Source organism: Tetrao urogallus, assembly GCF_951394365.1.
Source record: "Tetrao urogallus genome assembly, chromosome: 7".
Classification (NCBI taxonomy): Eukaryota; Metazoa; Chordata; class Aves; order Galliformes; family Phasianidae; genus Tetrao; species Tetrao urogallus.
This window is the reverse complement of record NC_136820.1, coordinates 24457574-24482455: the sequence shown is the minus strand read 5'-3', so window position 1 is coordinate 24482455 and position 24882 is coordinate 24457574. Positions and strand designations below refer to the sequence as shown.

At 33.6% G+C, this 24882-nt stretch overlaps 1 protein-coding gene across 4 annotated transcripts in view; it reads right to left on the bottom strand.

The window, feature by feature from the left end:
- Nucleotides 1-24882, bottom strand: part of DGKB (diacylglycerol kinase beta) — a gene marked incomplete at both ends in the record, with an annotated part of 296833 nt that overhangs the window by 113186 nt on the left and 158765 nt on the right. For all 4 annotated transcript variants that reach the window (XM_079538393.1, XM_079538395.1, XM_079538394.1 and 1 more), the window contains one exon: nucleotides 22312-22376. In XM_079538393.1, coding sequence (XP_079394519.1) covers nucleotides 22312-22376 — 65 coding nt within the window. The remainder of the gene's footprint in view (nucleotides 1-22311; nucleotides 22377-24882) is intronic.

Below are 24882 nucleotides of genomic sequence, written 5' to 3'. Positions count from 1 at the left end.
ATTTCTACAAATTCAGAAAATAGTGCACTTGAGCTAGCAGTAGGCTAGTTTGGGTTCTAAGTCTGAAGCTGACAAAATATTTTAAGAAATGATAAAATGAAATTTTAAGCATTAAATAAACAAGTTACCTATCTTTTCTGCTGTGGAGAAAGGTTGGTTATTGCCCTCAGTTTTGAGTGTGTCATGAACACTTCAAAAAATAAAATTATTCAATACAATTTTTCTTTTAATTTCATTTACTCATGCAAACTCCACCCTGTACCGTAAGAATGAAAATTCCACGTTAGATCAAAGTACCAAGATAGCTCGGACTTCAATTTAAGTAATTTTAAAATTTAAAAATTATTTTTGAAAATGTGATATAGTACTGTATTGCTTGGGTATATTTCTTATGAACGCCCAGGTTTTCTCTGAATAATTTTTTTCCTTTCTGCTACAGAATACATGTAACCCTTTCCAGACGGTGAGTTGTTCCTGTCTTTCCCTGATTCCTATAGATTGGCCACAGATAAATAGAAGAGTTAGGTTAGATATTTACTAGCACTATAGATGCCATTAAGTTACATGTAGAAGCATTCCTGTTCACATAATCAACTGCTAATTAGGGTAACTTTTACCCTAGGACAGAGGACTACTGGGGTCTTATGGCTGTCATAGCAGCAGACTGGGGTCTGCTTTCTAGCTTCACTTGGCAGTGCTTTTTTCTGACTCATTCTTTTGACTAAAAAACAAAAATCCTCACATAGCTGGGATGTAGGCCTGCCAATATCTGTGATCACATCTGTATTCTTTCTTTTGTAAAATATGACTTTGGTTCTCTCCTTGTTTGTCTTAAATATCTCACAGCAGGCAAAGAATCTGACATTACTGGGGATGTGATGAGCTGTGAACATTTCTAACTAATTTTATTGCACTGTCATCTGTGACAGAAATGGATGGAAGCTGATGTCACAGAGGTTTCCTTCAATTCCTATCTTCATAAACAAGAAAAAAACAACACAGTGTAATGCTTCGCTTCTAGATTTTTGCAACTAGTTCCCAACCATAAGTAGTTCTGACATTTTCTGTACTAGAAGTTGCAAGTAGATTGTAATGTTTAATAGCTCCTGATCTCTCTCTTCCACCTTTTGGAAATGGACTGCCAATTCTAAATGAACTACTCCCTTAGGTTAATCTCTCTACCTATTTTATTAAAAATGTATTTTCTTTACTTTTCTTTTACTATAGTAACAATAAATTTAAAACCAATAGATTTGACTCTTTCATCAACAGAAAATCTCTTGATGAGAATGTATATATCAAAGATAATCAAACAAAGCAGGTTCTCTAATCAGCATAGCTCAGCGAAATACAAAATCCCACATTTCTCACTCAGTTTCCATAAAAACAAGAGGAAAGTTTTTGTTATCCTATAATCTAGTCAGATCACACTCTCTATCAGATAATACAAGAGGCACATTCTTTCTCACTCGATATGATCAGCTCTCACTTCCAATTTCACTTTCACACTGCAGCTTCAGCAGCTTCATTAATTGTATTCTATGTTCATTAGGAACTAGCTTTCTGTAGCCAAACCAGTAATAAACTCTGCTAATAATGTTATTAGGGAAGCAGGGCAACACATATTTCAGATCTGTGTATGACATCAAACCTGTATATTCTAAATTGCTGTTTAAACAAAATAAGCAATAAGAATATCTTCTGAAAAAATCAAGTAAGAAAGCTTTTAAGCTATACTTAACAATGAATTAAAAAAAGACTATACCCTTCAGTGCAGGTCCTACAACTCACTATATTCATATAGGTTTTGTGGTTCATCTTAAAATATTTGCTGGAAAATTCATGACAAACACTGTTTATTCATTATACTTCCAATTAAATTGCTTTATGACTCCCCAGAAGGTCTAAAGGCACAGACCGGTGCCCATATAAAAAACAAAGAGTCATGGAACCTCTACTGTACAGTGTGTGAATCTGAAGGAATGTTTCTCTTTCTGGCTGTCTAGGAGCTGCTCTTTGACTCTTTAGCTTCATGTGAAGATGAACTGCTGTGGGGTTAATCACAATAATTATGTTCTTTCTCCGTCTCTAAAAGCATTATTTGCTCTGCATCTCAGACCAGAGATTGTGAAGAACTAAGTTGAGCCTGTGCATCTGCTGTTTGCTGAGTGCTGACTTAATCCCTGCTCTATCCTGCTGTTCTGTGTTCCTAAATAAATATTTTGTGGAGTGTGTGTGAAGACAAAGACCTGGATATCTTTTTCTTCTTCAGACATGTTGCCTGAGCCATTTCTGGAATTGTCACTCTTTATTTCATGTTTTGTTACACAGCGGAGGGAAGAACCTCTCTTTACACTGACTTAAAACTGAAACTGTATGATCTGATTTAAAACCTGCATGCACTAAGCAAATCCTACCAAATTTCTCACTTGAAAATATTTTTTTATTTACCAAACATGATTGCACACACAAGCTTTATTTAACTAGTTTATTATTTTGATTGCATACCTCCAAAATATGTTTTCAACTAAGGTAATTGTGTTAATTTGCATCTTCAAAGGGCATCTTTGCAAAACCAAGCATTTTATCAGGGTTATTCCTGCTGAATCAAAAATTCACTCATAGACATGATTATCTTCAATATTTAACAATAACCACAAAGAAGAAAAAAAAATTTCAAATCTTCCAATCCTTGTATAATAAAAATGTGAGACCAATGGAAGACAGAATATATTTTTAGTGAGCCAGAACAAAAAGAAACGACCCAAACCTACTGGATGTGGCACAGGTAGAACCCGTTCCGCCTGTCCAGAGGCAGAAACAAATCAAACATTCTAGTAAACAGTTGATCATGCAGTGGCTGTTCAGCAGAAAGTTTAACAATATATTGCACACCTGTTTCCTTGATTTTACTAACAGGTCATTTTTTTAACTTCATATTGATGGCCAAGCATTCACTTTATTATAGAATCACAGAATCCCTAGATTTGGAAGAGACCTTTAAAGGTCATCTAGTCCAACTGCCATGCAATGAACAAGGACATCCACAGCTAGATCAGTTGCCCAGCGCTTCATCTAGCCTCACCTTGAAAGTCTTCAGGGCCAAGGCATCAACCACATCCCTGACCAACCTGATCCAAGGGCTCATCACTGTCACTGTAAAAACTTTTTCTTTATATCCAACTGAAATCTACCCTTATTAAGCCTGAAACCATTTCCCCTTGTTCTATTACAACAGAACCTGCTAAAGAATCTGTCTCCTTCTTTCCTGTAGTTCCCCTTTAGACACTGACAGGCCATTGTAAGAGATATTTCGTTTGTTTTTTTTTGTTTTGTTTTGTTTGACCTAAGTCAGTCAGTACATAAAGATTTCTTTTGAGTCAATGGAAACTTTCCTCTTTTTTCTATTAGGACAAACTACATCAAGAAAAACTAATTTTTGATCAGTTAAGTTATACATTAGATTATAATACTTTAACTATGTTAAAATAAAATTGAATGAACAGTTAAATTCAAGTGGATTTAGGACCTCAAAAACGTTAAGGTTTTTAACTACTGCTGCCAATATCCACAAGCTTGTTTCTCCATATCACTGCTAGAAGAGCAAATACCACGTAATGCCCACAGTTTCTTATTGGGCCTTGCTTACAGCTGTGCTTCTGTGCAAGAGAACTAAGGCACTTACGCTGCTTGAAGAGTTGTGAACTCTGCAAAACTGAGACAGAGGGAGACAAAGGTACAAGTAATCATGCTAGTATACCACTGCACTTTTTTGCCTCTAAAAACAAGATCTTCATAACTTAACCTAGAAAAAATACTGTATTCAATCATCCAATATGACAAAGAGTAAATAATTTATATTGACAAAATCAAAATGCAAACATCAGATTAGAAACACAGAAAGATTCCTAACAACATAAAAAAAAAAATCTCTTTGAATATATTCAAAGGTAAACAGTTTAATTAAGCAAAGAATCTCATATAAATTATCCACATTATTTCAAATCTGTTAAGATGGTGTCACAGTAATACTGATATATCCAGATTAAAACAAAAAAAAAAGGGAATGCAGCAATCTGCCTTGTTATCAGTATGTGTGTTGTCACACTTTCTCAGTGAACTGTGACTGAGATGTATTAGCAGGTCAAAAGAGCAAAGCTCTTCAATTTTTTACAGTTCTAGAAAATGGATGACATTCGAAGAAAAGCTTAATCTTAGCAGGGGACCAAACAGCAGTGTTATTTTTTTCCTTCAAATTTATATATCTTGAAAGAAGGAAAGAGAAAACAAACAAATGCAGGCTCTGTTGTTAAAAGACTCTACTTCATTCTAGGTTTCTATATGTTTATTGTGTAAAATTTACTGCTTGAACCCCCTATAAAGCTTGCACAATGATTTGGATAAAGCTAGAAAGAAAAGTGCTATGAATCTTGCTTCCTGGAGTGGCAGAGGTTGGACCAAAGGTGAGATTTCAATGAATTACACTCTTAAGTGCCTATCAATTATAGATAACAGTAAAGTTAGATGCATTATTTTATCTCAAATTAGGACAATGCAATTGGGTATTCAGAGAAGCTTGCTCTGGCAGCTTTGTGCAAGTGTTGGCAGCTGAATGAGGACCTGACTGTATTTTTTTTTAAAGAAACAGATAATTAAGTACATCCTAATCATCTGGCTTTTTTTTTTTTTTTTCCCCCCTTTTCTAAAGGTTAATACTTGAATACTTTAAAATCTGAGTAATAATAAGACATGGTGACCTGATAAACTTTCTTATTACTCTCTATGACCTATCTGTATCTTAACATTTAAAGTTCCACAATAATTTTACTAATATTTAATATTTTAAAATTTAGGAAGGCATATTCTTTTTGCCCTCCATGGCAATATGAAGACTCAGGATAGCATTTATATCTTGTATATTCAAGGGATGTAGAAGAGAAATTATTAATATACATAGGTCGCTCCAAAAGTAATGTTTCCTATTTATTTCCTTGGAAACTACAACAGATACACAGAGCACAATAACAGTATTTGATAGAACAAATTCTCAGCTACAAAAAACTATTTTTCAACATAAGCACCACCATTAATTGTGCATTTTTGCAGAGCTGAACAAGAGCCCGCATATCGCTCTTGTAAAAATCTGCACCAGTGGAAGTGACACTGCTGCAGTCACCACTGCTGGAATGTATCACTCACTGCCTCACTGTGCTCACAGCCACAGTCTGGTCTCCATGAATGCTCAGCAAGCATTGATGAATATCAATGGCTGCCTTTTTTCTGCATGGAGAAATTCAGTTCCACCCGTCTGCTTCATACTCACTTCAATGTCAGATGCTGTTCTGTCAGACAGTATACCACTGCACTTTTTTGCCTCTAAAAACAAGATCTTCATAACTTAACCTAGAAACAATACTATACTCAATCATCCAATATGACAAAGAGTAAATAATTTGTATTGACAAAATCAAAATGCAAACTTCAGATTAGAAACACAGAAAGATTCCTAACAACATAAAAAAATCCCTTTGAATATATTCATAGGTAACTAGGCCCTATGCTGTCATCTGTCCCATGGCAACAAAACATGCAGGAATACTGGCAAGGAGGTACAACCTCCACTGCCATACCACATCCTCCTCTGACACTGTGGTTCAGCTTAACAAAACAGGAGGCATTACTTTTGGAGCAGCTGTCATACATGGAGCAAATAACTCAAATTCAATTGAAATTCAAGTTGTCTTCCTTAGTCTCTTTTCAATACTTTCTAGGGTGTTTAAGCACAAATTATAATTTGAAAGACAAAGGCCTCTAAAGGTTACATTAAAATTAGAGATGGATCAGTAGCCATTTTCTCATTTTCCTATTGCTCAAACATGGAATTTTCTGGCTTTGGAATTGAATCTGGGTCTCTATAAACCATTTAACTGCAGTTAAACTGAAGTAATATTTCAAGCATAGAGAAGGCAAATACAGGCAATGCAGTTGTTTGACTTACAATACTCCGAAGTTGTAAGATCATAAACCCTTGGAATCTGGAGACCAAGTCTGTATGTATACCTGCCCCTTGAACACATCATCTGTGTTACTTTTTGCCTGGACATGAATAAAGAAGGACTTAGAGCTGATGACTTCTACCTTGAGCAACTATGTAGGTTTGAGATTTAAAAAAAAATACCAATATTTGATGCCTTATTAACACTCTGTCCAAGCAAAAATATCTCGACCTAAATATTAAACAAAAATGTCATTCAGAGTAGCTATTTACTATGATCATTATTGTGAAAGGTCTATTTAGAAAGCTGTCTTTTTTTTTTTTTTTTAAATTACACAATTATAGGCTCATAGAGCCATCACTGATCATTTTCTGAGCAAGAGCACAGGATATACTTTGTCATATGATTTACTTCAAGGAATAAGAAAATTTAGTTGATAACCAAAGATGATTAAAAAAACTTAATGATATTAAAAATATATTTTATAAATCATTTTACAAATGAGTCTATATCATATTAATCTACTGCTGTTAAATCAGTATTGCAATCCCTCTGTAAATGATTTGTTCTTTTCAGTATTTATATTTAGCACAATAGAAAAAATATTCCTCCACTTCTTCCATAATGGTAATAAAAAGAAATTGATTATTTTTTACTTGTCCATAAAAATTGTCCCCACAGCAATTCGAATTTGATTAAGCTGGTATATCAAATATATGTATAGGACTTTGAATGCAGAGTCAAGCTTCTAGGAACATATGTACAAATTAGATGATTGCAATACTTAATAATTCAGTGAATCCTTGCTAACGTTACACTTTTTTTTTCAATAAGATATTTGAAATTGAAATCATTTCTAGGCAGAACATGCCACTCTTTCAGTGTTTAAATCAGGCCTTTTGTATCAACACACTGATTGTAACCGTTCTCATGACCTCTCAGACTTTGAAAATTTATAACACAATGATAGGATATCAAGAAGATAGATTTATAAAATTAGTTTTCTTCCTTATTGTAAGACTAATTTCAGGTCTATTGTAAACAAAAACAAAATGACAAACAATCCCCTTCCCCCCCCTTTCTTGAATAAACTTTCCTTCTAGGTACTTCAACTATTCAAAAAATAATTATCAATCTTATTAAAAGTGATGGAATTGAAACAGTTAAAGGCACTTTAAATTATCTTAGCCACACAATCCTCACCTTGGAGGAGTCCAGGAAGTTGGTTTCAGTAAGTATTTAATAGTGCACAAATCCCAAGCAAAGGAAATTAGCTTCAGAGCTTCAAAACTTAAGGTCAGTGGATACTGCACTGATCCAATGTGATAGATACAAGATCTGATTGTTTAGATGTAAACCGCTCATTGCACATTCATTGTTATTTTTCTGTTGCCTTTATTTAAGCCTAGAATCACTCAAAATCCCAGTCACCGAGTGCTCCATCTCACCAGTAACCGCATTTAGTTTTGTTTAAAACAGAGAATTAATCACTGTCAATATCTTTTTTTTCTCTCCTGACAGTTCTTCAAGTTTGCAGTGGAATTAGAAAATGATTGTTAATTTACACATACAAGATAATTTTATGTAACTTAAGAAAGATTAAAAGGAACAATCAGGAATGGCAGTAGAAGAAATTAAATCAGGATATGAATGAGTACTGTTTTATACTGTAGGTGTTCCAGCAAAACCTAATGCTAATATTTAAACTCATCAGTTAATCACTTCCCATATTCTTTTTCAAATATTAACCTTTTAAAAAGTTGAATTAGCTTAAGAATAACTTGATATATTATTAGGAGTCATTTAAAAAGTCCATGCCAAAAAAAGAATGGTTTTCTTTTTAAACAGTTTTTAATTATTATGAGGCTTATATGAAGAGGAAAATATATTTTAACAAGCATCCACACAAGTGGTCTGATTATGTTATTCTAATCTGCAAACCTAATTATCACCTTCTTATGGAGTACAAGGAACAGCTTTAGAAGAAAATTAATGTATCCTATCAGTGGGACAGTTTGTCACTTTATTAAATAATCATCTTCTTTGCAAATAAAATTGTTAGAAGCTTCATTGTATTAAGGAAAAAATAAAACCCCTCACACCATTACATATTAAAATTAACTTCCCACCGATTCTTTAATGGTCTATTAAGCCTTCACTGTGGTGGATTATGAAGTACAAATGAGTATATCAAATGTTTCTAAAACTGTAAGAAACAAATACGTCCTATGCACATTTTTTGTTATTGCAAATAATAATTTAGCAAACATTTAAACTGCTTTCACTAGTTTTCAATGTAGAAAGTTTATATTAAACACATACAAATTAGATAATGTATTATTTTGTTTGCTTTTAATCAAAATCGTAAGCTGACATCTCTATCCACTTTTTCTGTAAGACAATTCATAGTCAATCTATCAGAAAAAAACCCAAAACCCTACATCCACATAAAACAAAAAAGTTCACCTCCAAGTCTTTAGAGCCATTCTGCACAGTAATTGCAGAGCGTGACAGTTAGTGAACAGATACAGGAATCTACTCTGTAAACTAAGCTGGGTTATTTTTAGCTATCTTTGATTAAGTTGTTTTGTTGACTGAAACAAAAACAAAACAAAAAAAAAACCAGCAAAAAAAAAACAACATAAAACAAATTTTTTTTTTTTTTTTAATCTAAAAAGAGTTGTTGGCTAACAGACAAAAATTCAGCCTATAACTACATATAAAAATGCATATAGCTACCTCTAATAAAGTAAGTATTATGAGTCAATGTACATCACATGGGATTTGGGAGACACAGTTTATGCATACTGAAGGTTTGCTCTGTATCTCCAGTATCTCCGACAAGTGCTCTTACCTTTGCATTTCTAGCCATGGTTTTCAATGTTACTTGCTGGAGTTTTCACCCTGGCAGCAGGAAAAGAATGAAGAAGTCTCTCAGATGGACCTATACTGTAACAAACAGTTTCAAGCTGTCCAGGTTCTCTATCTTGTATAAGCAAACATACACTTCTGCAGAAAAAAAACAAAAACAAAAACGCAACAACGAACCAAAAAAACCCAAACCAAAACAAAAAAACCCACAACCAAAAATCTCCTGCCACTTTGCTCAAATACTAGATTAAGACATATTATTCTTAAGGAGAAGAGGCACAGAGGGAGAAGTTGGCTCTGCATCAAGGTGCTGAGGCTGGGAGTCTCCCATTTCAAGCAGGCTCTACAGCTTTTAGGGAAAAGCAAAGGCCCCTTTTTGTCACTGAGCTTTGAGGCATCAGCAGGTTCTGGCTTTTTAAAATCCCAAATTAGTGTTTTTTTTTAACAACAACAAAAAAAAGGTCCCCAAAATCAGGGAAAGTATTTCCTGCCCAGCACAATCATCTGAGGGAGTATTACCAGCTACTGTCTCCTTTCAAAGAATAGAAAACATATAGCCCTCACTAGCAACCCAGAATTTCATAAGGTAAGGAACTTAGGTTTCTTTCCATGTGTTACACAATTTCTTCTACTTTCTTTTTTTCTTTTTTCTTTCTTTTTTTACTGCTTAAAACTGGATAAAAGCCATAAAAGCCTTGAGTCGATAAAAAAAATTGAATATTCTATCCATACAAAGAATTTTACAAATCCTACATGTCATGTCATCAGAAAGATGGATCAAAATGATCATGAAAGTCAATAATTACTTCATTCATAAAGCTGTCATTCTGGCTATCAGTAACACTTATATTCTTTGTGAGGAAAAGCCTCAGCTATAAAGACTCTGATTTTCCTCAAATATTATTTGATGTAGTTAAATGTTGGACTCTGTGGCTTGAGGGTAAGTTGTATCCAGCCATCAAAAAAATGTCCAATATTCTGATACTATACATGGAAGATTAACAGAGCTCTGTAAAATAAGACAACCTGTATAAAATATTGTAGGATTACTTAATTTTAATGTAAAAAACAGAGCTTAAGTTAATGAAACAAATCATAAAGTCAATATTTTTAAAATAAGCTCTACCCCTCTGGATTATTTTTTTTTAAACTTACAATTGGGAAGAACAGTATCATGCCTTGTAAAAAAAAGATGTAAAATATGAAAGTTCAGAAAGATCAGGATTTTAATGGAAACACTGCCTGAACTATTAGAACTGATTTGTTCCAGCTGAACACCCATCCAAATTCTTAGAAAACAAAACAATATACACAGGAAGATATTTCAAAGAGCTCTCAAAGAAGCACATAACTGATTAATTCTTGCCAGCCAGCACATCCACACATCCATGTTCTTTTTCTTTTTTTCTTTTCTTTTTCCTTTTTTTTCTTTTCTTTTTCCTTCTCCCCCCACCTCCCTTTTAGAGGATGCATTGGGCTTTCTCAGCTGTATACCTATCATGACACAGAATCTGAATATTCCCTCTTCCAGGCTACAGATTAAAGAATACTGCCAGCTCAGGGCACTAAACCAGCACACTTGTAGTCATTAAATTGTCAGAGTACACTGGTAGAAAAGTACACAACATGTTGCTGTACACCACTCAGAAATTTCAGAGAAAAGAAAAAAGTTATGAAAAGTTTACCCATTATATAATAAAGACTTCAGTAAAAAATAATAAATAGTCCAAACTAAGCAACACTTAAGACTTCAAGCAAGAGACATAGCTGAAACGTATTTCTCCTTTGCTCTGTCAACTTTTTCGTTTCCTCTTTTATTAAAACACTAAACCATGAGCATTAAGCAGCTCTTAATTTAGCTTTATAATAAAAATTGAAATCCTTCTTAACCAAGAGTGTAGTTTTGTTGAATTCTGTATCCTTGATTATTTTATAAGGTGAATGAATAAAGTAAAGTCAAGAAAGACAAAAAAGGAGTCAAAAGCAGAAAGAGGAACAAGAGAAGGCATTAGATGTCAGAGTTAGAAAAAAAAAGTTGAATTTGCCTTTAGCAAGAGCAGTTCTTTCAGTTCAGATTTGAGATAGATAAGAAAAACCCAAAAACCAACTAGCTTTTTGCAAGGACCAAGAAACTGGCATACCGTGGAAGGCTACTGGCCAGTAGCTAGTTTCTTCCTGGCAGCGTCTATCTAACATGTCTCTCTAACAGAGACTATTTTGCATCATGTCCTTACCCTACAATTTTAGTGTCTTTGGGCACAATCAGTGACATCAAAGGAGCTTTGGTAGACAGAAGGAAGACTGGTGTGTGCATTTATCAAATAAGCTGGATGGTAAATAATCTAGTTTAGTATCCATGTTTTCTTATTCTGTATGTAACAAAAGGATTTAAGAATCTCTTGTTCTGGTATGAAGTTACTAGGATGCTACACATAAACCACTACCTTTGTAGCCAAAGGATGCAAGTTCCATGGTACTCTTTTTGCTCATGTGAACAAAGCATTGGATAACTACTGTTAGTAATTTAAACAACATGATTAAAAACTCAGACTTTTACCAGACTTCAAACAATACAAAAGTGCCTCTTCACTTTGTTAGTGCTCTGGCAACCTGGTGACAAATTCTAATCTGATTATTAGTTTTCCATGTTTCTGCCATAGCTGTGAACGTAGTGTACCTGAATTCCCCACATCAGAAAGGGGACCTGTCTCCCCTGATCCCCTTTTTTCTGGATGACTGCCTCATATTACAAAGCCAGTATAAAAATAGTCCTATGGCTGAAGTGGCACAGCTGCTGTGAGGCTCTGCAAGAATTTTTTTAAAGCAGAAGCACTAGTCAAGTCAATCTACCCAAATTTAATTTTTATAAGAACAACAATTTGACAATTAAATTTATGTTCCCAAATCACTTTCACAGAACATTTATGCTGCAATTCTCTACAAAGTCAAAGCAGCTAAACATACTGAAGATTTCATTCAGAATGAGTTGTCAGCAGTCTCATACCAGTAGAAACACATTTCTTTGATTAAGACACATCCTTTCTTCTTTGAACATCAACAAAATCTCAGTAAAGAACTAGACTGACAGCTTAGCGCAGCTTTCAAGGCTTTATTATCAAAATCCAAGTCACTTTAGAATATTCTGCTGCTTCTGCTGCTGCTATAGCTATTAATATATCATGATAACTAAAAGAAAAATTCCAAGTACTTTAGCTCATAAAAAAATAAATAAATAAATAAATAAAAATCAATGTTGCCCTTGCTTTTAATATATTGTGAGCACAAATATTCTAACCACAGAGAAAGTTCTTCAGCTGGCCATTATAATCCCAAATCACAAGTTACTGTTACAAAGAGCATTTGATGCCTTTAGACATCTTCATAATTGGCTCAGAAATAGCATGCTGCAAGAAAGGTTAACAGACCTTGCTGTTCCTCATATGGACAAATCTTTATTTTAAAAAAGGCATAACTGAAAGTTCTCAAGAACCAGGAAACCATATGACTTGCAGCTGTTCCCCAAGTCCAATTTGACAAAAAAAAAAAAAAAAAAAAAAAAAAAGGCAATTCCAACAGACGGCCTCTTCCTCTGAATACTAAATCAAAATCTGAAACAGTTTTTCACACATCTACCCATGGCACACGGATTCCAACGATACCCTTATGTCTACATTTTAGGAACATCATGAAAACAATTTAATGTAAATCCAATATGATCTTAAAATACGGTATTACTTCCTTAACCTAATGAACAAAATTAGTTGTTAGTATACCTAACCATGCTTTCAGGGACTCAAACTGGTTATAATTTGAAAACTTGCCAAGATTAATAAGTTTCACTTAGTAGCTAAGTAATAGGGTTTTTTGTTTTTTTTTTTGTCTAACGCCTTTGTTTTTTTCTATTGTCATTTTCTATGTAATGACATCCCACAGGCACCCAGCTCATACTCACAGTCACTGATCAATAAATGGATTCAGAATTCTGTATATTATTGTTTGCTTAGATTTGGAGAAACAAAGTCTACATTGTTCCCCACATGTTTCTTCAGCTGTCTTGTCTCCCACCTTGCAGTTTCCCCTGAGAGATTTCCTCGGTCTTCTGACCTGGAAGAGAGGGCATTCTGAACCAAAGGCCACAATCTGTCACGTACCTTAAAGTCCTCATATTGATCCAAGCCCATTTTACTCAAAACGGAGTATTACAGAACACTCAATAGAGACAGCACTCTATGGAATCATAGAGTCATTAAGATTGGAAAAGACCTCTAAGATCAAGTGCAGCCATCAAACTACCCCCACCATGACCGCTAAATATGTTCCTAAATGCTTCATGCTGCTTGTATCTCAAGAGTTGAGAAAAGGATATTAGTGTCCTCACTACTGGTAAGACAGTAAATGAATATGCATTAATTACCCATTTCAAAAGTGGGTGTAGATCAATAGTTGCCATTCATTCAGCAATACAATTACAAGAGAGGCAGAGAGGTATCCTTTCAATCCTATGCTAGTGCTTAGAAATATCTTAATAAAATGTGATGAGAGAAAGGTAGGCAATATGACTTTAAACTACCTTTTACTTCTATGCTAAATTTGGATTCAATACTAGAGGTATCACTTACCAGAATAAGCAATGGTCATTTCCTCTACATCACCAAGTCAGCCAATATATTACTCCAGCGATGTAATTTCTTTTGTACTTTTTAAGAAAATATGTAGGAATTTCACAACGCAGCTACACAGATACTGAAATTTATATAACTGGGATATAACAGCGTAACATAAAGGATAAAAATAAAATAGAAAAAATATGAGAAAATACTTTTAAATGTAGGTTAAAATACAATTTGGGTGCAGTGGTTCTAATGAGAATTAATATAGAAATAAATACTTCTCATTTTGACTACATAATCCTGTTCTTATCAGATGTAACGAAACAGTAGTAGTAGTAAACTATCCTGAAGACCAAATTCATAACAATGTGGTTATAGAAATTATTATGTTAAAACTTATTTTTCACGTAATTATACAAATGCACTAAATTATTGTGCATATATTATATGACGCTGTTCTACATTATACAAAAAAACCCCAACATATTCAAAATATTTTTTTTGGAACAATGTATCTTATGTTAATGAATCTACGATACAGTGCAAAAGGCAATACAAACTCTACCAGAAGTGTATCTTCTGGATTTATCTGATTTTGTAATATATACGAATCATAGCTCATGATAGCAAAATTTGGAAATAATATTTTTTGTTTTGCACATTTCTTATAAAAGACTGTGTAACCTACTGAAATGAAGTAAGACTTCAAATCAAATCAGAAAGAAGTCTGATTATTTGCATGAAAATGATACGTAGACATGAGCCAGGCAAAATACATTCAAATAGAATAAAGAGGGAAATTGAAAATGTTATCTCAAGTGATGGAGATGGTGGCACAGGCTCTTTATTAGGTACATTAAGTACTTAAAATCACTTCAGTTATATAATTAGTGAAGATAAGAACTATGGGATATTTAATCAGGGACAGACACATTGGTTGAAAGGATTACTTTTCAGGTCAGGTAATCTATTCAAAAATTAATTTTGAAAATTAGCACTAAGGTTTAATTTAGGGCTAGAGGGATCAGTTTTTTTTTTTTTTTTTTTTAATACTTTTTAAAAAATTTATTTATTTTTTATTTCCAGTTACCTAAGTCTCTCCAACATGACATAGAAACTTCAGAGTGTAGTACCGGAAGTTTGGTGCATTTAAATTTAAGATCTGAATCTGAAGCAAATTTAGGTCCTAACTTCTAGGGACCTAAGGCGCAAGGCAAGTAAAAAAATATATGCTCTATATCACATCGGTCCACGCCGTACTAAAGGAATAGTTGGGGTCTCATTATCAGTGGGTGTTGCAGCATACGCCTGGATAATGACAATCTCTAAAAATGGGGGCTTAATTACTGGAATTAAAGGATTAAAAAAAACGACCCATAAAGCACTCACAGTTCAGACTAAAGGTTTTCATGTTGTGATTAAATTTTAATTTCTTTGTACTAAAGAATAATGTGTTTATATTTATTAAATAGGAAGTGTAAAATTTATTTCTTAACAATTCATTTCATTGCTTTTAATGGCTTGGATATTGTCAATACTATAATATGTAAGTGCACTGTGGCCACTTAGCAACCTTGACTGGATTTTGAAGGAAGGTTTTGATGGTTTGGCAATATATATTAGAAACAGGCTGCTGCTTAACTGCTTATGAAGCCCAGCATCTGTTATGAACATGAAATACAACCACATAAAATTCATGTAAAGATTTGCCATTTACTTCAGATTTTTGAAGACTAATTGATCCAAAATGAAGTTTGAAATCAGCTGCAGATTTACATTGCTCATATTCGCTAAAACAAGTATCACAATGAATTATTAAGCTTCTGCTCACGAAAATCAGAGAAAATATTAATTAGTATAAAAAATCCTAACCATACTTTATCAACAAGCAACAAATAGCAAGCTGTAGTTATGCCATTTTGCTGCAGAATTTCTGTTCTATAGAATTCATCATGCGTGAATTTACTATGAATGAAAGTAGTGAGAAAGATTTCTCTATCGTTCCGTTATTTAATATTTTTTATTTCAAACGGTGTGACTATACAGCGGAAGAGACTCAGATTTAACTTGCATATAGTAAAGTTTGCATTTAAAGCACTGTAATCAAATGCAGTATTTTTTAATTAATTAAAGAATGCATAGAACATTCAACAGGCACTTCAATCCATTGAAAAGGTTCAATGACCTGCTCTGAATAATGAAACAACATCTTCAATAAAATCCTTTGCCAGCCTGACATCAGTTGAAGAAAATTAGATTTTATTGACCTTAGGCTACAGCAAAAGCATAGACCTGTTGTGAATCAACAGTTTTTTACTCGCAGAAAGCATGCTGGGCCAATTCCTTTATATCACTGTGCACCATGTAGAACAATCCATTATTCTAACAACACAGCCCTTTAACATACATTCTATTTCACAATGTCTACTGTAACTCTGTATTTAGCAACTGAATATCATTATGTATCTTTAAAATACTGAAGTTTCCTCAAAGGAAAAACATTCCCATATCCTGCCAATGTTAATAGTATTATTAACTATACTAATAATATTAATAGTACCCATTTCAGTTATTCCTTTAGGAATGCAGAAAGACAAGTGTTTCACAACAGTCTCCTCCAATGAAATGTGCAGTGAACAGCTAGTCCTTACTGTTCTAACAGTACGAAACCTGAATCCATTTTAGTCCAACAGTAGTGAAATTGATAGCTGAGCATCCTGAAAATGAAAACATTCATTGCTACAGATAGAGCCTGATACACTTCACTAATTTCAAATATGTACTTTGAAATCACAGGGGATGCACAGTTCTCTGCTTAGAATTGATTTATTATATCATACTGCCTCTAGTCCTCAAGAATCTGAACCTGAGGTTTCTCAACCACATGAACCTTCCCCACAGCCATTACAGAATAGTATTTAGGAGAGCAAAAGGTGTCTCAAGCATGTGGGCCTTAGCCCTTTAGCACTATCTAGAGAAATGACAAAAATGTGAAATCACTTATCAGAGAGAGGTACAGATACTGGAGTTGCACACTGCTGTATTTTTACCTTTTTTTGCTTATTTTTGTATAGACGATAAACACAGAGAAGCTGAATCAGAAAAATTCTTTAAGCATCTTTTGGGAACATATTGTGAACCGTTACATTTTGAATGAAAGAAGGATGTCTAAACAAAAGCAAACATTTCTAATATAATTTACTTTGTTGACTGAAGCTGCAATGTGTTAGAATCTAGAGCTGTTGTGAAAACCTGATAAATATATATAATATATAATACTGTTGTATCTTTGCAGATATAAAATGTATTGAGCTCGTATCTGCATAATCCTTACACTAAGGATTCAATAACTCTAGGTGAAGTCCTAGAGAATAGTATCAAAATTATTATTAGTTTTATCTCAGCTCAGTGAACTCAAGCATGCATGATACACAGTAGGTAGTTTTTTTGAAGATACTATTTCATATTTGAAGCTTGACAAAAAAACATGTTGAGTCTTCTTTACCTTTTTTTTTTCTTTTCTCTTCCTGTCTATAAATGTTATAAGCAAGAGCTAGGTGGAGTAGGCTGTGCAACTATAGACCACCGCTGGATCATGTGAAACTATTTCTGACTTGGTCATATGGTTTTTTGCTTTGAGTTGCTTCTTCTGATGCCTATGACTGCAGCAATACTGTCTGAGATCAGAGGTGATGTTCCCTGGAGTCTTATCCTTTTACGAAAAGAAACCTGTGGAATCGATGGGGCAGGTAACAGATGTCTACAATCTGGTCTCTGCGTGGGGCCACTGCCTTCTTTTTAAGCTGAGAATGTCACAATGTGGAAGGGAGGAGAAGTTGAAGGAAATAGCCTGAAATGTCTGCAATTCAAGTTAGAAACTGCGAGCTGATGATTAGTTTATTCACTCTAAGTATGTACTAGAGGTTCAGCCCAAGAGACTGCATCACTTAAGCTGAAAAACTGGAAGAATAATGAAAATATCAAAATAATTTTGTTCTTTTTAAATTGAAACATTTTGACTTTTCAATTCAAAGCTAAAGCAAGCCAACTTTAAAACACAGGTCATGTATACCTGAGAATTTTATCCGCTACATGGCAAACTACTTTGCTTTTAAACTTGAGGTTGCATTATGCAAAAAAATAAGCAGAAATGTTAAATTGTTTTTTTTTTTTTATCCAGTCACCACTGGAGTTACTGCATGTTTTCAGTAATAAGTGTTTAGTTTCCTTACTGCCTGGCTGGCTTACAAATATTATAAGATACAGATTTTTCAATAGAGTATCAGCCCTTATATGCACAACATTTTTTTTTATTTTTCTTTTTTTTCTTTTTTCTGAGGTCAGGGAAGATGCTTTACTACGTAACTACACAGCATTGTGAAGTACTCTAGTTGGGGCACATGGAAGAAGAAGTGCTAAAGAGTCATTTACCTTCCATTTCCTCCATCTTTACTTTAAGTAAAAAAAAGCCTTTCCAGATTAAATAAAAGTGTAAGTAAACAAGTTGACAGGGAATCTCAGAAGTACATGGTCAAGAACATGATACAAATTGAGTTATTAGGAATAGGAACCTTTTCTGCATACGGATTTCCTCTTCATAAAAGAGAAAAATTGACTGATGCTTGAAAATCTCAAAGATAACACACTTAAAACTGTAAATGCAATTTATAAATCCTACTTCAGTTTATAGAAAATAAGAAATATCTTGTACGCTACTGGGTGCCAGGGAATTGAATTAGCATTATATTATAGTATTTTAGAATAGTTAGTGTGAACTTGAATGATATTTTGCTGAATGTTTTCCTTGTTTCCATGTGTATATTCTAGTCACATAACTCATACATCTGTTATCCCCAGCGCTGAGTCTATGATGTTTACACAGATCTCCCTGCAGGGCATTTTGGCCTAACTGAATCCTTATTTCAACAGTATGTCCTACTTTAATGATATTGTTACTTGAAATGCTGTCTTTTGCAAGTTTTCTTCCCCCTGAGGTTAACACAGCTATTCTACACTGAAAGTAGGGAATCTGACCCTATTCCTAACAGCAGATACGGGGAAGCAAACCCTGTTATCTTACACAGAGTTCTCTGCACTTTAGACCTGCAGAATAGGTGCAGTGACAGCTAAGATTTTTTTTTTTCCTACGGACACATTTAAATCTCAGTGCAATACTAGTGCAGATTTCTGATAATATGTGTTTATGATCATAAGATACAATTATTTGAAAAAGCTTGTTAGGATTCATTTTTTTGACAGATGTGGGGAAGCTGCTGTATTCCCACTTTCATTATTTTCTATTGGATCATCACCAAAAGAAACATTTTTCTCCTTCAGATCCATTTTCATGAAGAAATAATGAATATTTTACAAATATTGTAAGATACTTACACTGAGCCTTATTCGTAAAATCATATGGAGCCATTCTAAATTGCAGCTTACAAGGATAATATTCTTAACTAAGTAACTAACTAGTAACTAAAACACTTACCAACAGTTTTTCAGTGAAATTCTGAACAGAAAAAAAACATTTGACAAAAGCACATCATTTCACTTTAATAATAATCAGAGACAAACAGGGGTTGCACAGGTGAAATGACACAGGAAACTTCTAAGTCATTCAAAGATTTAAGAAACGAAACATAATATGGATTTTAAATTCATGAATATTCACATATACTTCATCTGAGACTTTTTCAAAGACCTATACGTCTATGCATCTCTAGTGCAGAAATCCACAACTTATTTAATTTCTTTGTATTTTTAATGAGTCAGTACTAAGTCTTTGTGTCAGAAACCTAGGAGCACTGCATAGTTTCGAAACATGCCAGCATTCTTAAGTAGATACCTGCTTCCAAAACATTCTACAGTATCAGTGAGTAATAATTAAAAAGTCCTTCTAAGGCTTGTGATTTGTTCTCCTCTTCATTCTGAAAAGGTAAACAAGTGTAGAAAGATTCTGCATTCATATATGCAGCATATCAGGATTTTCCATATCGGTATGCTCTAATTACACAGGCAGCTTGGTGCCAGTGTGTCAAGGAATGTCATAGTACTTTAAGGATTATCACTGCCACAATCTAAGGCAGATGATTCTCCAACTACAAACTTAATCTAATTCACAAAGAAGAATCAAATACAACACCTGTGCATTTTAGAAAATCTCTGCACATAGCATAAATTCAGTTTCTTTTAGGCAAAGAAACTTTTTATATAGTCCTTCTCAAAGTAGAACCTCAGTGCAAGGATCTGCTTTACAAAACTGATAACAGTAGGAGTACAAAGCTTTGGAAAATCAAGCAAGAAGAAAATAGCACAAAGCCACAAAAGAATTAACAAATTCACATGTGACAATGCAGGATTTTGAAATGAATAAGTGCTATAACTATGTAGTAGGCTATGAATCTGACTTGGGATTGCCTTGCTGATCCAAATGATGAAGAAAGCGATAAATGCATTTTGTCTAATATATATAAAATGGTTTCACTTTCACACACTGCAGGAAAATGCTGCTATACCATATTGTGGAGTTTTGCTACAAGCAGGAAAAAGTACAAGGGCTGCTCTGAAAGTAATGCCTCCTGTTTCATTATGTTGGCCCACGATGTCAGAAGCGAATATTGGTGGTATGGCAGCAGAGAACCTTCCTGACAATATCTACTACATTTTGTTGCCATGTGACAGATGGCAGCAGCAGAACAGTCTGACAGAAATGTGACCAACATGGAAGTGTATATAAAGCAAAGGTGTGGCACTGAATTCGTCCATGTGGAAAAAATGGTATCCATTAATATTCACTGATGCTTGCTTGAATATTTATGGAGACCAAACAGTGCATGTGAGCACAGCAAGGCAGTAAGTGGTACGTATCAGCAGTGGTCACCTTTGCTGGTGCAGATTTCTACATATGCAGCATGCAGGCTCTTGTTCATCATTTTGAAAATGCACAGCTAATGGTGGTGCTGATGTTGAAAAATAGTGTTTTGTAGTTGAGAATTTGTTCATTTAAACGGAGTTATTCTGCTCTTTGCAAATGATGCAGTTTCCATGGAAATAAATAGGAGGCATTACTTCTGGAGCAACATACACGTTTATGAATTTACAGCATTTGGAATATTCTTTTCAACAGTAACAGAAATCCACAGTGACCTTTAAAAAAAATAGTCCCTGTTACAATACTTCGACCAAGTCTTCACATTATTTTTTAGAAACGCATCACCTTTCTAAACAGTCTTTAAACAGCCTGACAATCATTACTTTTTAAAAGTTCTTTCAATACCACACTACTGAAACACAGGGACTCCAACTACATATTTTTGTAGTTAATTTCCTTAAGATAGTGCTAGAAACATCAGGTTCCTTAAAATATAGATGAATTTCAAGGTGAGTCTGCTAGCAGATTAATGGCACATGATTTATCGTGACATGAAATCTGATCTGAAACTCATGTTATTAGCTGAGCTTTTTATAAATCATAATTGCCAGCTGCTGAAAATATGCAGAAAGACCACTGATAAACTTCATCTTCAGGGCCTAGAATATCTGCATTTGCTAAATGTCCAATATCTCTAGTCTTAGTGAATGACAGAATGACTAATAGATTTGGATGTGCAGATCAGACTTCAGTTAAAATCTTTTCACAGTATAATTCTTACAAAATGAGAAGCACGGGAGGCAGAAAGAGGAGGTAATATAATTTAAGTGTTTACAGTAGGCTCAAAGAGAAATATATACTTGAGTTCTTGTATATCATTGAATATATTCTAGTACATAATTGCAGAGATGATTATTTAAGGAAAAAGTCCCCATCTTGGACTGTTAAGAGTAAAATTTATACTTGCGACATGAAATCAGCAAATTAGATAATATTCAAACACATTCAAGCATCAGTCTATACAGCTGTAATGAGGCTGCACAAAAAATATTTTATTATCCTAACATCTATGAAGATTGACCTCTACATTATATCTGGTTGACCCTGATGGAAATTAAAAAAAAAATCTGTAGGTATGACAAAACATTTGTTTCAACAATTATTCCTAGATATTCCCATTACATCCCTAAACTTCATATCTTAATTTCTTCTTCCCATGCGCCTTTGAATCTTAATTAAAGTTTCTGAAATGTTGCTTTTACCCATCACAAGTGATGTGCTAAATTACCTAAATAGAAAGAGACAAACATAAGCACTGCATTATGAATATTATCTACTCAACAAACCAGATACTGAAAGAAGGTGATTTTGCAGTACATGTTGTAACACATTTTTAATATCCAGAAAAGCTCAGAGATAAATTCTAAATTCAAAAAGCAACAAGGAACAGATGCAAAGTCTCATTCCTGACTTTTTTATATATCCAAAGCTGTTTAATGATAAAAGCATTTATGTGTAAAATGGCATTCACTTGCCCTTAGTAAGAGTATATATGGAAGAGCCTCCTGTCAATGTACCAGTGTGCGTGTGGGAATGAAACATAAGGACCACCATCTGCAGCTGTCTAATAAGTGTTCTTCAGTGCCTAATGGCAAAGTGTCAATTCAGAGATCTTCAGATACCACAATGCATCATCTTGTCCATGCTAGTCTTACAAGTCAAACATTTTGCATGTGAGAACAGTTTATTTATAATCCTATTCATTTCAGTTGAAATACCAGATATAAAACAGTTACGCTACCAGCAGTCTGTGAGCATATACTTAATACAAAATGCACTGATTTCCTCTCTTTTATGAGAATCAATATTTTAAAGGCTGTGCAAGATTTAACTCCTTATAGAACAAATCTCAAAGACATAGAAATAATCTTTTCACATGTAAGCAATTTGAAATTCTTACCTACTGTTGAACTTCTCCGGATGTTTTTCTCTCATGATGTGGAATCTGTGGGCAATTGAAGCATCCTAACAGAAAAAAGAGAACTGTAAATCTATAATGAAAGAAAAATTACAAAACAGAAGACCAAAACTGTAATCAAGGCATATTGTTTGTGAGGTGTTTTACTGTCTATCATTTTCAACAACAGCAATATTCTGACCACTTTACAGATACGCTGCTCCAAGGAAGGGATCTCTATGAAAATAATCAACTCACTACACTTATTACATTCCCCACTTTTACAAATCAGACGTGATAGCTATATTTACTGAAAGGGTCTTTGATTTTTTTATAGCAAATATCATCCAGATACACAGAAGATTTACAACAGCGCTCTCCACTGATCTTTCCTGTTGTTTTTATTGCTGTTGTTGGAATGCTAAACAAAGTATATGAAACTCTAGTACAGCTGAGTGATAGTTTTAATAAACATATACAGCCTGACATTTGCATATGAGGATTCAGTAGCTTTCTACAGGATTTTGTAGAAAATGGAAATAAATGATAATATATCCTTTATTACATTGGAAATGATGGGGGTAAGACTGATTTTTTGCACAAAGAAGAATCTTGTTAATTAAGAATATATTATATATATTATTAAAGTGTTTAAAAAATACTAAATGATGCAAATAGTAGAAACAAATATGAATTAGAAATGAAATACCACAATAAAATACATAGGTGTATAACATTTTAAAGGTAATCAAATAATTGTGGTGGTGGAAGTTGCTGATATGCTAGAATCATTTTTCCCAGCATTCATACATCTCATTTGAAAGTACAAAAACAATGTTTTCTTCAGTATAGCTATGAAATATTTATTTTGCTTAATGATTCTATGATCCTATGAAATCAGTCATGAGAATATGAAACCTACCAACTCTACAGTTTTGTAAGAGATAGTAAACATTGGATTGCTTTCACAAGTATGTCTTAAAAAACTGCATATTTGAGAATATATGTGCAAAGCAATAATTTTAAATGAATTCTAGTTTCCATGCTAATACAGCTCCACAAAAACCACAAATAAATTTTTCACTATAATCAAATATCATGGATGAGAAACAACTTAAAAGATTATAGAACTATAAAAACTAAGAATTAGAGAAAAGTATCAAATTCAATATAAGCCTTCAGACTTATCCAGTAACATTTTAAATGATTTTCAAACAATCAGAATTAACTTTTGGTGGAAAAAAGAAAATGAAATACTTTACTTAAATTTTATCTTGTTGCCAATTAAAATATTATTTTACATACTTTTTATTTAAGCCATTCATCTTCAGTTTAAATCTCAAATAAGCAAACAAATGTTTAGTGCAGATATCACTTCTATCAAATATGGCTACAACACTGACAAAAATACTTCTTTTTAATTAAAATTTTAAACAAGGTAAACTCCAGAGATCATACAGCTGCTCACTGATATAATTTTCTTATATGATGAATAAAAGGTAACAAATAGGAAATAATATTTTACATACACTCTGATTACCTAAGGATGTAGCACCCTATTGAATTCTTCAGCAATATGACTTGTGATCATTGCTTAAGTAAAATCACTTAGTGGCATCACTAAATGTAAATTGAAATAGTCAATTTATACTCTAATTATGTAGTTTCTAAAGATGCATACAGTTTTCATCCTTAGAAACATCTGCTTACTTATTTTTCTATTCTATTTGTGAACAGAAATGTCATTTAATGTATATGTTTTACTGTCCCACAAGGAAATGAGAGCAAAAAGCCCTACTGACTGAATTTTATGTTCATAAAATGCCTGATTTTTCTGTATTGTCATCCTACTGTCATCTGAAACTTTCAGTGCAATATTCTCAAACAGTACTTGTCACTTCTTCAGATTTATTTTTATGTACAAGGCAACTTTATGAGGAAAATATCCATCCAAAAATATTCAGGTGATCCACAGTTCTTGAAGATGGATAAGATAAAGCTGCCAGTAAAGCTCTAGACGTTACTCTTCTAAACAAAGCCTATCAGCTGAACAAAAATAATAACTATGTTAACTTTAGAAAGGCTCAGCATTCATACTTTATCCCACATTAGATGTGCCAACATTAGAAAAGTACAGTGGTTTGCCAGTTGTATATGAAAAAAATAAAAGGACTACTCTTGTGGTTAACTTATAATTTTCTGTGTTGAAGCAAAAGAAAAAGGCAGACTCAAGACAAAAAGAATAAAGGAGTAGTAGTTTATATGACAGAAACTAGGAAACACTAATCAAGGACTAACTGTGTAATGAATGAAATAAAAAGGCTAATGTGCTTACTCATGCATAACAAATACAAGACATAAACAATCTAGGGATCAATGCCCACTGCAGATGGCAAACAGGCAGTTGTTTCTATGCAAGGTTGATTTGATTGAAATTTTCCCCTGCCTGAATATTTTCTGACTCCAAAGTAGATCAACTAACTTAATGAGCTAGGAGGTTACAAATAAGTAACACACAAAGCTAATTTTGAAGGAGCCAACACAAGACAAACACGTCATAACAATTCCTTACAA